The sequence below is a fragment of the Schistocerca nitens genome, chromosome 3, assembly GCF_023898315.1.
Source record: "Schistocerca nitens isolate TAMUIC-IGC-003100 chromosome 3, iqSchNite1.1, whole genome shotgun sequence".
In the NCBI taxonomy this organism is placed as follows: domain Eukaryota; kingdom Metazoa; phylum Arthropoda; class Insecta; order Orthoptera; family Acrididae; genus Schistocerca; species Schistocerca nitens.
In genome coordinates, this window is record NC_064616.1 from 699,376,643 (window position 1) to 699,395,134 (window position 18,492).

At 38.2% G+C, this 18,492-nt stretch overlaps 1 protein-coding gene across 1 annotated transcript in view; it reads left to right on the top strand.

The window, feature by feature from the left end:
- Positions 1 to 18,051, top strand: part of LOC126248672 (transcription initiation factor TFIID subunit 3) — a 324,519-nt gene extending 306,468 nt beyond the window's left edge. The window contains exons 11-12 of the mRNA XM_049949903.1: positions 4,766 to 4,902; positions 17,923 to 18,051. Coding sequence (XP_049805860.1) covers positions 4,766 to 4,895 — 130 coding nt within the window. The 3' untranslated portion in view covers positions 4,896 to 4,902; positions 17,923 to 18,051. The remainder of the gene's footprint in view (positions 1 to 4,765; positions 4,903 to 17,922) is intronic.
- Positions 18,052 to 18,492: the final 441 nt, after the last annotated feature.

Here is an 18,492-nt window from a genome sequence, read left to right on the forward strand (position 1 = left end):
ATTATATATGCATATGGGTCAAAAAGAGATGATCTGCTTTCTGTTCAATTGTGTTCAAGATGGGAGAGGTTTAGTGAATGTGTGCGCATCCAGGGTGAATAAGTTTCAAATAAGAACAGAGAAATCTGTTAAAGAGATGGTGACAAGTGTGTTGTACTTATAAAGTTATATGTGACAAACCTGGGAAAGACACCGTACGTCTCAAGGCAGCTGTTATGGCCGAAGTTCCAAGTGAATCATTAGAGAGTAGGAAAGAGGTGTGTTCACAGATCAGGAGGTAGTAACTGTCACCATGGCATCATGTACTGGAGTAGTGCACAAGCTGTGAGAATGGTCTCTCAGAAAGCAGCAAACTTAACCAAGAAAACTAGTTCAGAATAAAAAGTTTAGTATTATGTCCTATTTACTTCCAGAGGGGTGGCCTCTTGCTCATTTGTTTTCCCTAAGCATGTCTTCAGGGTCTTACTGCCAGGTACATTTATGGTGTATAACCCTGAATTGCATGTGAGATTGAAAGTACCTAAGCAGATGAGAACTGTTACATTCAGGCCCTTCATAAAACATAGCCTGAGAGAAAATGTTCCTCATCATAAAGGCATATTTCTGCTATAGCAACAGCTGAAGGTGGTAGCTTTCTATTAGGTACCAGGGTGCATTCAGAGTAGGGGATATAAATAGGCACTCTAGGGCATCTGTAGGGGTGGATGAGTTGATGGATGCAACCCCCCCCCCCCCCCCAACACACACACACACACACACACACACACACACACACACACACACACGCACACACGCACGCACGCGCGCGCGCACACACACACACACACAAACACACTGCTGTGGGCTCCAACTTTGTGTTTAGTCAGGTCATACAGCAATGGGAAGAATGGTGGCTGTAGGTGAGAGATGACAAGCAGCAGTCTGTAATTATTAGGTTATGATATTCTCCATTCCAGGTAAAGAAAATTGTTAATGTTTCACTTACCCATCTCTGTAGAGTATGTGGCCCCACAACAAATAGATGTTTGCTCTGACAGGCTGACACACCCAGTTGTGGTGCCTGGTGCAAACGTATTTCTACATGCCACGTTTTAGTGAAGTCTATATTGTGATGGTAGGACGGCACAGGTGTCCCAGGTGCACACCCTGTATTTTAGCTGACTATGTGATGGATGTTGGGTTCCATATTTTTGTTTATTATCTGTACTCCCTTTTGCATGCATTTTTACGATTTTCGTTAATGAAACAGATTTAACTTCTGAAAACTTTCTATATTTTATAATAAGGGTCTAAACCCTGTAATTATTCTCATCGTTTAACATTGGTAATGTGGCCTTGGATTTTACAAGCTTTTCAAATAACCTTGAATGTGTCATAAATACTCTGTGTATGAGGTTAATTGTTAGGAAGTTACATATATAATTATGTTTCTATGTTAGTATCTGTGAATTATATTGTTGTGACATGTAGGAATTATTACATGAACTTACTGTTGTATGTTGACGTATCAAAAGCACCCTTGAGAGCAAACCATGGCCATGGAAAGATGTGATATGAAGAATAGGATTGCAAAACTTGTAACGACTGGGTGAGGAACTCGGATCTCAAACCCATTTCCTTGGATCATGATGTCATTCAGTGGAACTTCAGTGATGTTCTTTCTGAGAACCATACTGTATATAGGAGGATAATACAGAAAATAATGATCTTTGGCTTTAATAAAGTCAAGAAAAGTATTTTATTAGCAAAAAATTTGTCACTTACAAAATTGAAACTTAATTTATTCGTCGTAATAATCACATTTGTCATTTAATCATTTCTCATACTTGTCCATGATCATTATAATTCCCAATTTGTAGTCAGCTCCCATTAGTCCCTTAAGCCAATTTTTCATTGCAGTCTTGATCTTGGCATAGTGTCCAAAACATTTCCTGTCCATAACTCTGAGCTTTATGGAAAGGTGCGTGCATGATTTTTTTCCTGATGTTAATCTTCAATCTGAGTGATGTGGTTCATTGGTAAGACATTTGTCTCACACCCAGGAAAATGGCAGTTCTAATTCCAGTCAAACCATCCAGCTGTAGGTTTTCCATGATCATCTAAATCCCATATAGCAAATGCCTAATTAGCCCCTTTAAAAATGGCTTTGTGAGTTTCCATCCCCTTCCTTTCCAAATGCAGGCAGAATGCACAATGAAAACTTATTTTGCCTGGCACTTATACTACACTGAATTTAGTATCGATGAAACCATTTGACTGTGGATAGAAGCTTTATAAAACCAGTGAAATGGAAATTTACAATAGGGTATTACTTCCTGGATTACCCTCATGCTATCATGCATTTTCCGTAGACTGAGACTGGAGATGTGTAATGTCGAACAATGAGTCAACATATATTAGAACAAAGCCTGGTTCATTTCATGTTTGTAGACTTTGGGTAACCCAGTTTAACTCGTATAACATGTCTGTATCTGGATGAAGTTGTTATTGTCATATGTCGGAATTCAAATGGTTCAAATGGCTCTGAGCACTATGCGACTTAACTACTGAGGTCATCAGTCGCCTAGAACTTAGAACTAATTAAACCTAACTAACCTAAGGACATCACACACATCCATGCCCGAGGCAGGATTCGAACCTGCGACCGTAGCGGTCACGCGGTTCCAGACTGAAGTGCCTTTAACCGCACGGCCACACCGGCTGGCCTGTCGGAATTCGACATCATCTGTAGGAGTGCACATGCTCATATTTACAATATCATCAGTTCTGACCATTGTCTTGCTATCAAGAAGCTTTTTTGGTAACCATAGTGAATGTACAATATCCACTAGGTTTTATGCAATTTCAGCAATACAGTTTGCCTATCCACAGTAGTGAATAGATTACGACTTAATTTTCTGCACAGTTAGAAACTGAGCTCTTTGATTGATCTGCAGAGGCACCCAACTTCAACACCACAGAAAGTTACATATTAAAATGAAGACTCTCATTGTATGTGACTTATGACATGATTCTCCTGACAGAAACTTCACACTAGGATTGTGTACTTTACTATATACTTAGTTAAATTTTATGATTCCAGTTTCACCAGGTTCTGAACATAGGGAGTGCAGTGTGTGTGAAAGTTAATACAAACTATAATTTCATATGAGAATATGAGAGAGTTAAGATCATTTTCAAGTGGCAGCCTTACAAAAGTCAGTTCAGGAACTAATTGAATACAATCATTTTTGGGAGGCTTCAATAATTTGATAATGGTATGTTTAAAAATGGAATATTAAGTGGACTGTCTTAAATGATGTGTGGACAAGTGGCCACACTTTTCTCTGAATGGAAAAGTAAGTGAACATAACTGCCATATAAAATTGACAGCACCTGTGTACACACAAAATGAAAATATGTACATGGTGTGTCATGTTAAACAAACAGTGTTGCTTAATTTTTGCAGGAGAGTCAAGCATGCATGCATAAAGCGTGCCACACACTGCAAGCGCTGTCCAGCAACTACTGTCATTTGCTAGTGAAAATGTCCTCTGCCATTCATTTCAGCGCAAGTGTCCGAAGCCTACAGACATTACACTTTGTGAATTTTGTTTATAGAGTCGGTTGGTGTCACAAGTTATGGCAGTCATTTGCCGTCTTGAAAGAAGCTATTTGCGGTCAGTTGCCAGCAATAAACGCTGAAAACTTGTGAAAAACTGTACAATGTGTTATAACTGTTCTTCGTTATTCTTTGCCATAACCCATGTTTTTTAACATTTGCAGTATTATGAATGGTATCACACCACTCATTTTTAATCGAAAATATCTTTCTGTGCACATTAACTCATCATGCTGACAAAATCTGTCACCTTTTTTGTTGCTTTTAGATCGCAGAGAACTCGTAAATGTTTCACTGGACTTTTTTAAAATTTGGGCATGTTTATTTGTATTTATGTATTTATTTTTTAAATTCTGTTTTCCTGCTTTCATCAGAGTTATTCTTATGCTACACCTCTTTTTTCTAGTGATTCTGGAGTATTTAGTTAATATATTTGAAACAACTTTGAAAAATCTAAGAATGTGCCCAACAGTGTGTTCTGTTTTTATTTGCATCAAACTCAGATTCTGTAAACTCTACTGTGCTTTATTCTGTGTATACCTATCACTTGATAAGCAGAATGTTGCGTCATCAAGGTTATTGTATTTATTCAAATAATGCAATAGGTCAGTCCTAAAAATGCTCAAGTGTGTAAATATCTGACAACATTTAATGTTCCTTATGGATGTGATATTGATATCAACAGAATACATGGCAGTAAAAATTATTTATTTTTATACATAGTTTCTCTGCAGGTTTAGAAACTACATGATTATTTGATTTAACGAGGACCTAATGTAATTAAAGGTTTTAATATATTTAAAATTTCTCAAGATTGAAAGTTAAGAAATTTAGAAACTGAATTGCACATTTTGCAGTCACACCAACTTAAGATTACCTGATGTACATTTGAGTTGAAATCCCAACGTAAAGCTTGTAAAATATTTGCGTTGCATCATACATGTGTACACTCTTGAGAAAATTTATTAATTTAGAGTGAAACAAATTTCACCCCAGGCTGACTTTAAGGAGCTGAATGTGTAGTATTGTTTTGCTACATTCTTTACATTTGGGGATAATTAAAAGTTGGCAGGCAGTCGTAACTTACCAATTCTCTTTATTTTGCATATTTTTATGTCTTGTAATTTATGAAATTGTGTAAAATATAAGCAATACTGTTTCCAGGGTATGTGTGGGCATTCAAGTTCCTCCAGATGAAAATGAAGACTGGTACTGCCGTGTATGCATTGTCAGGAAGCAGGAGAACATTGTTGACAAAAAGAAGAAATCTAGAAAGAAAAAAGTTGTCCCATGAAGTGAAGGTAATGGCATGGAATTTTATTTTTTGTGGTTATAAATAGCTGGTGTGGGGGTCAGGACCTTGTTTCCATCACACCAGATGATTAGTGTGGTGAGCTTTGGTAATGTCATCACACATTTCCAGTGTATGTTCATTTTGTCTTTGGCACTTCTCTAAAATGACTGAGTATATTCTCCTGTTTTTGCTGTCTGCACATACATTGGCCTATTTGTTGTTGATACTCCAATTCCCTCGGTTGTAACTACTCGTCTCTTTCTCTCTCCTCTCCCTTGCTGCATGAAGTGGTCATCTGTTCAAACTAGCTCCCCAACTGTCAGTAGCTGATCCTCCTTATTTATATCCACAAGTAATGCCTTATGTTCTTTATGACCTGACCAAGGCTAGTACTTGTCTCCACAATGTTTATCACGTGGAATCTTGAGCCTATGTTTTCCTGCAGCTGTTGTTTTACAGCTATGGTCCCAGGTTCGAATCCTGCCTCGGGCATGGATGTGTGTGATGTCCTTAGGTTAGTTAGGTTTAAGTAGTTCTAAGTTCTAGTGGATTGATGACTTGAGAAGTTAAGTCCCATAGTGCTCAGAGCCATTTGAACCATTTGTTGTCTTACACCTCTCCCATGAGCACTGTAGAGCTGCAAGACATATTCTTTCCTGTCAGGTTTATTGTCTGAGCTGGCTGAAATATTCTTCCAACCATTCTGCTGCGTCCTGCTTTCTTCCACTGCTAGATGAAACTCTTCATCTATTACGTTAGGCAACATAGGGTGACTGTGGTTAAATGCTAGACTAGAGATCCAAAATTATGGGTTTCGGTCCTCGATGTGCCTTAAGATTTTTAATTTCATTTATCATTTCTTTCACCTCTGGCATTGTTTGTTATTGTGAAAAATGATGAGCTTTGCTGTTGTTTGGAGTTGACATTAAACTGTGACTCCTTATAAATTGGTGAGTAAGTCAGTTCAAAGGTCAGTGGAAACAAGAGCCTACCACCTCCAATGAAGTCATGCCTAGTAAACCACTTTGGTGTTTGAACCAACCTTCATGTTGATGAGGGCTTTATTTTTCATTTGCCATTTCATATTTATTATATACGTACTTATAGCCTGAATCAGTTTTTTGAACAGTCCTCTCTTCATCCATTACGCTTAACCATTTTTCACATCTTATTTTCATTTCTACCCATAAGTGTCCTATTTCAGATTTTATGTCATAAAATGTACAAATTCTATCCTGCTTTTAACTGATTTTTCTATCTCTGATGGAAAGGTCACACGTCTATGGAAGAGTCTCATTAGGCATTCCTTTTTCTACCCCACTGCATTCGCCCACATGACACCAGAATTAACAGTCCACAGATAAAACATCCCATGCAAACAAATCTATGGCAACATCAACATGATTACGAGGTATTAGTTTTAAAGAATTTATAAATTCTAAATTAAACTGTAAGTAAATGCAAAATGTAAATGAAAGCACATTTTTCTTAAATTTGTACCAGTAAGCAGGTGACATTTCTTTTTTCTTTGTTTGTGTGTTTGTTTGTTTGTTTCTTTCTTTCCCTTAGCATTTATCCTGTCTAGCACGGGGTTCACTTGTTCAAGATTTGGGATATTTTATTTGGTTATTTATTTTTGTAGCTGGGATCGCTTGAATTGCGTAATGTAAATTGTGTTCTGTGTGTAACTGTATGTGAACTGTTTGTGTCTTGTATTCTCGGAGGTGAAATTTTGTGACCAGCCCTGCATTTGCTTAAACAAGCATGGGAAACCACCTAAAATACACACTCAGGATGGCCGATATACCAACCAATGGTCATTAATCCACCATATGGATTCCATCTGGGCCTGCCTGACCACCTTGATTTCCAAACTAGCATGCTATGCACTACACTATGTACCGTAACTCAGTGAATCCATCATTGAAAATAACTAATGAGTCTAAGTTTCAAGCTCACAATGGCAATAGCCATACCAAACTAATAACGAATCCAAACTTTCCAACCATGTCATCACCTCCTCCTCCTCAGACACAAAGATGATAATCGGTTTTGTGACTAAGGAGTGACAGCAGAAATCCAAAATGATGATAAAGCATAAAATTAAATGTGAAAATTGTTTTTCCATTGTTAAGTTTTATTTTTACAGTGTTCATTAAACTTCTCTCTGTCTTTGAGATAAATGTCATTTCCACCCACACTTTTAATACAGTCATAAGCCATCAATCAGTAAAAAATGTTCAACATGAAATTGGGGGTATGAAATTTTTTTTTTGTGTTAAACAGTGCATTCAAAAATAATAAAAATATATATCTGCATTTTTAATCTTGTCAAATTTTATTCCTTTACAATAAATTGATTTGCTGTGGAAATTAACTTTTGTATCTACATAGTGTGCATTGAAAGTCTATATACTACTTCTTCGTCTTCGGCCGGCCGAAGTGGCCGTGCGGTTAAAGGCGCTGCAGTCTGGATCCGCAGGACCGCTACGGTCGCAGGTTCGAATCCTGCCTCGGGCGTGGATGTTTGTGATGTCCTTAGGTTAGTTAGGTTTAACTAGTTCTAAGTTCTAGGGGACTAATGACCTCAGCAGTTGAGTCCCATAGTGCTCAGAGCCATTTGAACCATCTTCGTCTTCTTTCTTTCTCCCCACTTTTTTTTCCAAAGTCTTTTTAACATTAGTTTTACACAAATTGTTCAATGTCATTCATTATTTTATTCATTTTTGGAGGACTTGTCTTTGGAAACTAGAAACATTAAACAATTTTGACACAAGCTGGCTAGTTGCAAAACACAGTTCATTATCTTTAAAATACTGTAACTTATCAACTCATTTTGTATGCCTCTAAAGTTTTGTAGAATTCCTTCTTTACCTTACTACTTCTTGATGATTATTAGGAATTTTAAACAACTGTAAAATGATTTTTCACAGCTCTGTTGATATTAACTTTTAATTCATACATATTTATTTTTCATAAACACTTTAGATGGTTTGCTTGTTTCTCTTGAACTACTTCAATTTAACATCACAGATGAGTTAGCTACATAACCTCTTATTAGCCTAGTGAGCATTAACTAGTAGCATCACAAATCAACAAGTTGTTTTGAATAGAATTGTACAGATGTACTTCTGGACACAGACTGACTGACTATAGAACATTATATCATAGGGACTGATAGACATAAAATTTTGCACACAAATTTTGACTATCACCTGACTGGTGCATTGTGTGTGGTGCCCCTTTATAGATGCAAATATTACAGAAATTACAAAATGGTAAAATACAGGACTATTACATTTCGGATATTAACACAAAAGAAAATAATAAACATACAAAGACACAATTGGCAGTGAAGTGAATTTGTTTAACCAAAAGCCGTGTAATTAGAAAATAGCAAAATAATAGATACTATTTTATGAGAGGGAAATTTTAACATGCACAGGGATTTGCAAAGTCCACCAAGAATTTCCTGGAAAGTTAAAATTTTTAACTAGTGTACCGTATTTACTTGAATATAAGATGTGCCGCTGCCCTTCATCATCATCATCATCATCATCATCATCATCATCATCATCATCATCATCACTGGAATATAATTTCACATAACTAATACAAGCAACAGTGAAATTTATAATCTTGTTGTCACAAATCTTCAGCTGCTTCTTCTAGTATATCACAATTTCAGAGGAGGTGTTTAGGGTGGGAGCTAATAGCACAGCTAAAATTGATGCAAGTGTAACAGCATAAATAAAATTTATGTTCATTGTCACAAGTATGTTGCTGTTTCTTCATAATATGTTGTGGTTTCCGAGATAGTGTTTATGGTGGGACCTGAGAACACAGATGTTTTTCTGAATATGTAGCGGGTTTTGCATCTATATTACATGACAATCCGACAATATTCCTTTGTCTCTTACTTCCAAATATGTCAACTGCTTGCCACACTCTCATTCACCATGTAGAACCAGCATCTGATACACACCCTTTCATTCCCATCGTAATTCATGGAAAATGTTGACAATATTGCTGTACAAAACAGGTACCTATGTAGATTTCTACAGTCTCCTGCAGAAACGTATACTGTTGTTGAGTATGTGTCCAATTCAGAGTACAAATTGATTCAGGCAAACTTGAGTTTAAACATAGTATATGCTCATTAAAAACCAGGTTATGTGGTATACTTTCCCATGGCTGGCAGCACAATGAAATTTGCTTCTTGCTCACCACTCCTGTCCCCACATTCATTGTAGTTCTCAGCCAAGCTGATGTTGCTGTTTCTCCTCAAACTCTTGTGAATTCTTTAAAATAAATCTGCATTGAACTCAATTACCAAAGCTTCACTTTAAATATTAAAAGGTTTTCAGACACCGCTACCAGTCATAAAATTATTGATCACTAAATTATTTGTTTATGGGTCCAATATGTAGATGCATGAGCCAACACTTTTGTATTTTCAAACTGTATTTTATGTCCGTTTTCTAGGCAATGCTCCTCTATGGCCGACTTATCAAGCTCCCTTTGTTTTATATGGCGCTTGTGCTCAGTACAACGCTCTGCAACCGTGTGAATTGTTTGTCCAATGTAAATGCTGCCACATTCACAGGGTACACCATACACACCAGACACTCGAAGAGCAGTGTCATCTCTGACAGGGTGCAACATATCTCGTATCTTGGGGGCAGGCCAGAACACTGGTCTTAGGCCATGTTTCTGCAATCAGTTCACCCACCTACAGACTTGCCAAACATCTTGCGGGATTATTAGCACCAAAATTGGGACATTGCGAACACCATGTTGGCAGCTCACAGAAATTTGTTGAGACCCTCAAGAGAATGAAGATAGGCCCAAATGACCTAATGGTTGGCTTGGACGTTGTGTCACTTTTTACGAGGGTGCCGATACAAGATACACTGGATCTTTTGGCTCAACATTTTCCATCTGGAATCATTAAGTTGTTCCGTCATATCCTAATGACAATGTACTTTTTGTACTGCGGTGAATATTATGAGATGACAGACGGCACAGCCATGGGATCACCACTGTCTACAGCAGTCGCAAATTTCTTCATGGAGCACTCTGAGGAGCAGGCTCTGCAAACTGCGACATTACGGCCGTCTTGCTTTTTATGATACGTTGATGACACCTTCTTGATATGGCCTCATGGTGGAGATACACTACAGCAGTTCGTCGATCATATGAATGGTGTCAATCCCAACATTAAATTTACTGTCGAGATGGAGAAGCACGGCAAGTATCTGGGATCCACAGAAATATTGACTGGAGACTGAATCCACATGCTGGAACGTTTTCGTCATCTGCTGTCGTGTTTTTCCTCATCTGCTGTCACTGAGCTTCTGCACTGCCTGTTGAAATCCCCTCGCAGCAGCAGCCAGAGTCCATGAACTCTTGGCACCATGTAGTACGTGAGACAAATCAAGTGCTCCATAGCATCCCTCTGAAATGGTAAATGGACCAGGATAATTTCTAGGCCAAGCTGCACATGTACCATTCAGCTAAATAAGTGTCACCAGCCTCACTTTAGCCTGCAAGACAAGGTTAAAACAGTCACTTCTTCTCTACCACAACTCAGTGCCCTGTAACCATCTGTCTACTTTCAGAAGACTCCCAAATCTGACCACTGGGTTGGACAACAAAAACTGCAATCAATCTCTGCTGCATCACAGTTTCAAGTTGAAGGGTGTAAGGACATACACAAGAACTCCACAGTTCAAATGCCCATTGAAACAAAACTGCAAGTCCACATCATTCATTATACAACATCTCCAGCTGGCTAGTTGCTCCACACTCCGTTAGGTGGCCTCTTCCTAAAGAGTCCATGTTGCCATGCAAGATATCGACGCCCACCTTGAAAACGGGTATAGACTAGGACATTTCCCATGCATGTGAAAGGGAGTGCACTTCCGAACACTTTATGAACTTTCCACTCGTGGAGAACAACCTGTTTGATTCCTGACTACAAACTTCCTAAATATGACTCCACAGCACCTCTACTCCAGAGGGCTGAAACCCGCCTCCTGCACACTACCATGGCCACTGACCAACTCCTAAATTTTTCCAGCTCTTCAGAGCTCCACAACATTCTTTCCACATGCACACATTTTGGTCAATCAGCCTTCAGAGCAGGAAGTAGGCACTGCTGACAGTTTCAGTAGTTTCTTCCCAAGGGGTAGTAAATACTCGCCTTTTGAAAACCTTCTGGTCAGTCCAGGCCGCACGTGTTAGCCTGATTAAGCAAACACTACCGACTTCACTCCAGGCATGAGAACAATGCCTGTCACTGGGAGGCTGGGGAACGGACACCTTTGCCCACAGCAGTGACCAGCATTTGCCAATAGTCACAGCCTGGGAATGGTCGGTTACACTGCAATTGGAAAATTTCTGTCCTGAACCCATTTTCTATATTGATGAAGAAAAAAATCACAGCACCAAAATATAATTAATGTAGAGTAATGAAATTTCAGAATACATTTGTCTAGAAACATATTTAAGTGATTAACATTGCAAGATCACAGGTTAATCTAAGCACAAAATAAGCCATTGCAAATGTGAAATGTTGGTACATTATTAACTAGTGTAATTGCCAGAATGTTGAATGCAAGCATGCAGACATGCATGCATTGTGTTATACAGGTGCTGGATGTCTGTCTGTGAGGTGGAGTTCTATTTGGATTACAACAGCAGTATGTGGCTGGGCATTATCCTGTTGCAAAACACCCCCTGGAATGCTCTTTATGAATGGCAGCACAACAGATCGGATCACTAGATTGACGTAAAGTTTTGCAGTCAGGGTGCATGGGATAACCACGACAGTGCTCCTGCTGCCGTACAAAATTGCACTCCAGACTGGTTGATTGTAGGCCTTTAACTGGTTTCCTTCTTACCAACACACAGTCTTCACTGGCACTGAAGCAGATTCATCTTTCATCAGAAAACACAACAGACCTCCACCCTGGCCTCCAATGAGCACTTTCTTGACACCACTGAAGCTACAAATGGCTGTGGTTTGGGGTTAGTGGAATGCACACTACAGGGTGCCCGGCTCGAAGTTATCCTTGAGGTAACCAATTTGTGACAGTTCTTTGTGTCACTGTGGTGCCAACTGCTGCTCATGCACCAGAGACATACACTGAACATGATGGTCATCTCTCTAATAGTGCCACTCATATGCGACTGGCACAAAATTTGAATCTTTCATATGTAGAAACATGCCTACCGACTTTGTCTATGCCGTGGCACAACTGCTTCTTGGTGTATTTCGAGTGGGCAAACTTGAGCCGTATGGCCAATTTTATGGCAATAGCCACACATAGCTTGCTTGAAGGGACGCTGTGGCTGCTTGTGTACAGTGAAACCGTCTGAGTAAAATGGAATTGAAGTGATGTTGGAAACTTTTCAGGGTAGCATGAAAATGACATTGCAGGAATGTATTAACATATTGTGAACTGTGACATTATGTTGCCTGCTTGTTTGTTCATTGTTCAATTTTCTGGTGGTTTTTGTTCACAATGTTGTAAAAAACATTGTGACGAGTGTGACATGTCACATGAAGAAGCAATGTTGTGACCTTGTGCTTGGCAGTGCGCCTCAATATTTTACACAACAGCTTCTAGATATTTGTTTGTGGTCTAGGCTGTCTCAAACGGTGCTTCAAATTGTTCTGTTGCAACAGTGTCAAATTTTTCTCTGGAAAAAAGTGTTATTAAAAAATACATTCACACATTTTTGAAACCACTCATTATTATTTAGTTTTGGCTGAATATGAAGCTAGGTTGCTCCACAAAGAATAGAGAATATCTTTGGAATTTTCAAGCCAGTGACAATGCTCCCTCTAGACTAGTTCATTGTTCCACTTAATTTTCAAATACTGGAAGACAGCCAAGTCGTAAGATTTGAAGAGATGGCTAGTATGTGGTAGTATTTTAATTATGGTTATATTTTCTTGTATGGTTGTGCCAGCTACCCTGGGCTCAATACCGTATTTACACGAATCTAGTGTGCACCATTCTTTTTTACCATACACAGGGTACTCAAAATTGGGGTTGGCATAAGATTCGATGGCCCAATAGATTTGAGTACAAACTTTAATTTTTAGCCAGTATTTCTTACCCTGTGTGATCTGAAGTAGCAAAACATTTATTAAACTATAGCAAGAAAATACAGGTAGGTATGTGTGCATTAAAGAAAGGAGGATGTAAATCAGACAACAGGTTATCGAGTTAAAAGAGCTGGTATATATTTCCAGTTCTGAATTCTGTTCGCAAGCTTCGGAACAAAAACAAAATCCATTACTGCCACAAGAGGAAATTTTGTTTAGTCATCAGTTCAAATAGAACGAGTTGTATGTCCCCCCCCCCCTTCTCTCTCTCTCCCTCTCCCTCTCCCTCTCCCTCTCTCTTTAGGTACTGTTCCTTACATTACAATGCTTTGTTGTACTTCTCAACCTCATTTCATTATTGTTGGCCTTCTACAGTACTTCGCTTTGTGTTTGCATCAGGTAGTCACGAAATGGAAGGCAAGCAGAGAAGAATAGTGTATGAAGCTGCTTTCAAGCATGAAGTAATTCTTTATGTGGAAAAATATGGCAACAGAAGGGCAGGAAGAGAGTTCAGTGTAGATGAGAATAATGTTTGCTTATGGAAGAAACAGAAATTGGGATTATTTGCAACTACCGCTACTAGGTCCGCAGCTCGTGGTCTTGCGGTAGCATTCTCGCTTCTCACGCACGGGGTCCTGGGCTCAATTCCCGGCAGGGTCAGGGATTTTTCCTTCCTTGAGATGACTGGGTGTTGTTGTGTCGTCTTCATCATCATCATTCATCCCCATTACGGTCGGAAGAAGGCAATGGCAAACCACCTCTGCTACGACCTTGCCTAGTACAGCGATGCTGGTCTCCCGCATCGTCCCCTACGCTCTTCGGAGTATGGGACCTCATTATCATCATCATCATCACCGCTACTAGAAAGAAATTCACTGGACCTCACAAGGAAAGACATCCTGATATTGAAGTAAATGTTGCGGAATTCGTCCGAGACAAGATGAAGAATGGGCAACCTGTGACCAGTGACACCATAATAAAAAAAGGAAAAGAGGTGGCTGCAGCTCTTAATATACTGAAGCAAGAGTTTAAGGCTAGCCGGAGATGGGTTGATCATGAGCAGGCCATCTCTGCAACACCATACAACAATATGCCAAAAACCTCCACAGTCTTTTGAGAAGAAACTTCAAGAATTTCAGTGGTATGTTATCTCACTTCAGCAAGAGAAGAATTTTTCGATGGGTTACATAGACAACACTGATCAGACTCCAATTTGGTTTGATACGCCACGTAATTAGACGAATGATGAGAAGAATACAAAATAAGTTACCATCAAAACATCTGGGTGCAAAAAACAGCACGTAACAGTAATGCTGGCAGTCACAGCACATGGGAACAAACTTCTCCCTTTTTTAATCTTCAAGCAAAAAACAAGCCCCAAGTCTCCAAAAAATTGAAAAGCTATTCCCTGATTATGTCATTATCAGAATCGAGAGAAGGGATGGATGATTGAGACATTGATGCTTGACTGGCTCTGAAACGTGTTGGAACTCCATCCTGGTGGGCTTTCCAAGCAGCCATCAATGGTTTGTTGTGATGCATTTCGTGGTTATCTCACAGACGACATAAAGAAGAAGATCCACAGCCTTCCCAGTGATATTTTTATTATTCCTGGAGAATGACTTCTGTTTTATAACCCCTGGACGTTAGTATAAATAAACCTTTCCAAGGTTACATTCAGGAACAGTATAAAAAATTGTTTTGCAAAACAAATCGTGATCTGACTCCGACAGAAAAAATTGTGCACTGGGTTTTGGCTGCCTGGAAATGCATCGAAGCACCAATGATTGTAAAATAAAATCATTCAAGAAATGGTATATTTCAAATACTCTTGATGGCAGTGAAGATGATGTGCTCCGGAATGACACTGAGGATGGCAGGGTAGGAGGAAATGAATCTATTTCTGTTGTAGACTCTTCCGAGGATTCCAGTAATAATGATGAATAACACATGTAATTTGTAGTGTGTTTCTTTGTACGTCATGTAGGTAATCAAGGTAGTGTTCTTTTTTAATAGTGAAAATGTCACTTGTTACTGTAATTAGTATCCTAAAAATAAGTTATTGTTGTTTTTTATAGTTCATGTATACATTCACTGCTGTTTGAAATAAAGTTAGCATTGTAAAATAAATTTCAACAATACAAAAATACCCTACCAGCGATGTGCCAAAATTCCTTTTTTTGTTATTAATTTAATTTTTAAAATTGGTGTGTGCCATTACATTTCATGGCGTATTAGATTCACGTAAATATGGTATGAGTCTGGTGGCTATAATAAACAAGTAATACTAGCCTTTCATCTTGTGTTTTCTGAAAATAATGTAAAAATGAATCGGATTTCATGCAGGCAAGCTTACCATTTTCTGATGCTACCAAAAAAAAAAAAAAAAAAAAAAAAAAAAAAAAAAAAAAAAAAAAAACTTTACATATAGTTATTGTTAAAGCCTTTCCAGTAGCATCATTACAAGCTGCCAGGACTTAAGTGTTCCCCCGTGTTGGAAGCACTTTTTGTTCTTGAGTATGGTGAACCATTCATCTTTGTCTTCAAGGGGGTTATAATAGTTTTATCTGTTTGTACATAATTTAAGTTTGTGTGGAACCCTCAGATTTTCAGTCGTACTCGCACTTACACAGTTTATTTGACATGATGAACTACTCCCTAATAACGAATATCCTCTTTCAAATATGTTCAATACTTTGAGATATTTTCAGTGGCAGTTTCTTTTCTAAAAATTTAATACCAGAATACTCCAGAAATACCATCCTCAGGGCAGTTTTAATTCCATTTTTAACAGCATAGTGCTGCACCAGTGGCCACACCTCATTTCTGCTTAGGCAGCATAATCACTTTCTCCTGTCTTAAACTTTTCAACCATTTCTTTTTCCACGTCTAGTTCCAGTGCTGTGGAGTGCTTCAAAGTCTTACTTTTCATTTATCTATGTCCCTTGAAATGAAAATAGTATGTCATCTTTGGTATACAATATCACTTTGTGATTCCATAAACAGTCATACTGCCTCTTGTAATAATGTCTTGAAATATACACCTTCTTTACAATTTTGGCCTGGTAAACATATACTGTATTTGCTGTTGTGTACTTTCCAAAGATAGAGAATGCTAACCACAATATTAACTTCCTTCTGAACACATATGACACTCTTTTCCCCAGTAACCAATAATCATGGCGTAAATGTGTACTGTGATCCCAGGAACACATACATACAAAAGGAAAATACTGAAAATGTGACTCTGTGCCATTTGATGTTATTTAAATCCCCTTTCAACTAAATTAAACAATCTTTGATTCCTAAAGTTCTGCAATTTATTGTCCTTTTAATTAAAAGTAGTAAAAGCAATTGGATTTTGAAGGCCCTTGTTATTGTCTGTTAAGACAAACTTCGTGTAGCGAGGTGAAGTTGCAGAGGTGGTTACCTGTGGCATGAAGCTATTCCCAGAGTTTCCTCAGAGCACCACACTCAACATTCCTCTATCCAGTTTGAAATACCAACATCCCAGAAACTCACAGGTGACAGTAGGGCCTCTTGTGTATGCTTCCAATAGTACTGTAACCTTTCAGAGTCTGATGGCCAGACACGAGACATGCGGGCAGTGCGAAACCTCTGCAGAGTTTCTAAATTTCAAAGTCTGAAATCAGTATAACCAGTTCACATGCTGATCAAACACCATCAGGGACATCATCTCAGTATTAAATAATCGGTCTGCCTTTGTGTGAAATGTATACATTTATTCCAAAGGGTAGGAGACACACCACACTGTCTTTATTATGGATAGATAAGCTGGGTACCTATATATCTTCCCTATAAAGTGATCTATCAAGTTCGCTACCATATAGCTGTTGGTTAAAATCTGGATTTGACCTCAGGATCTGCCTTGGATGGTTCCCCCAATTGTTTCTAAGATGCAGTTAAAAAATTAATTTCCATCGCGTAGTAGTAGAAGAACATTTTTTGGCTGCCCAAGTATTTGCAGGCAACTGCAATATTCAGTGACTCTCCAAATTTCTTAAAATGTTTAATGTTTTACACATGTAACAGCAATTACATGTGAAAACATTAAAATGGAACAACAGGTCACAGAATGTAGAAATAAGGGTGCTTTGAGAGTATTGAAAAATCTGCTGATTACTTTTGATGTTTGTTGACAGTTATCAGAACGTGTGTGAAAGAAAAAGGTAGACTCGGGTACTGCGGATACAAAAATGTATGCAATTTTAATCAGTAGATAGTTTATACTGTGTGATGAATTCATATTAATTTTTGCGAGATGCAGATGTTTTGAAGACAACTATGATATACTGCATGATTCTACAGGCCTTTATGCTCTTGGAATGCTATTGTGATCTAATAAAGAAAGATGTGTGTACAATACATTCTCATTGCCACTGCCTGTTTTGACACTGTTACTATAATAGTATTTTCCCATTTGCAACAACAAAACATTGTGTTGCAAGTCAAGCATATGTTCTCGTGTGGTTTCAGGACCATATTTATTACTTCATCCTATTTCAGTATTTGGAGAAAACAAGGATCAACTGTTCACCCATCAATGGCATGAAATGAACTATTACACACTTTTCATTAATCTGTAATGCAAAATTCATAGTGTCCTGAGTAGTAACTGTGGTCCTACCAATTTGTGGTAAATCAATATCTCTATTCAGTTTCATGTTGTTCCAGTACAGTATTCTCACACACAAGTCCTTGTATTTGCATGATAAATTAGAATATTTAGAACAGTGCACTTTGCGTAAGTATAGGCACTTAACTATTCTATGGCCAATGAAATGCTTTTGTTGTTAATTTATTCTCCTATTATAATCTATATATTGTCTTGTGATTGAATCAGTTTGTGGTTTTGCAGTCTAAGAACCTTCTCTGTATTCTTTGCAGGTGTGAAGTTTCAGACTGTTTATGGATCAGAAAAGATTGCTCAGCTGGTGAAGATGATTTAGAACTAGCAAGTGAACACAAAGCTCAGAATCTGAAAATTCTCCTCTCTCCTTCCCTCCTCTCCCTCTCCCTTTCCCATTCCCTCTCCCATTCCCATTCCCTCTCCTATTCCCATTTCCTCTACCTCTCCCTATCTATCTGAGATACTGATGTAGACATTTTTCTAAACATTCGTGTTGCAGAAAGTTGCATTTGTGATTTCTAACAAACCTATTTGGGTGTATGTCAAAGTCATTATAGGTAACCAAATATCCATTAAGCGTTCAGTGAAAAAATCTATTTATGATACATGGACCAGAAATAATAGTGATGATCAGTTAGTGCTTGTCCTGTACATTTGATACAAATGTCATTACAAATATTGTTGATGAACTGGATCTCATAAGCTGGTAAAAATGATACTTCTTTAAACTGAATAATAGTTTCCCTTAAAGATGTTGCACAGAGTATTACAAGCATACAAACATTGTTATTTTTCGTTTCCAATTCATTTTTCATGCATTCAAATCC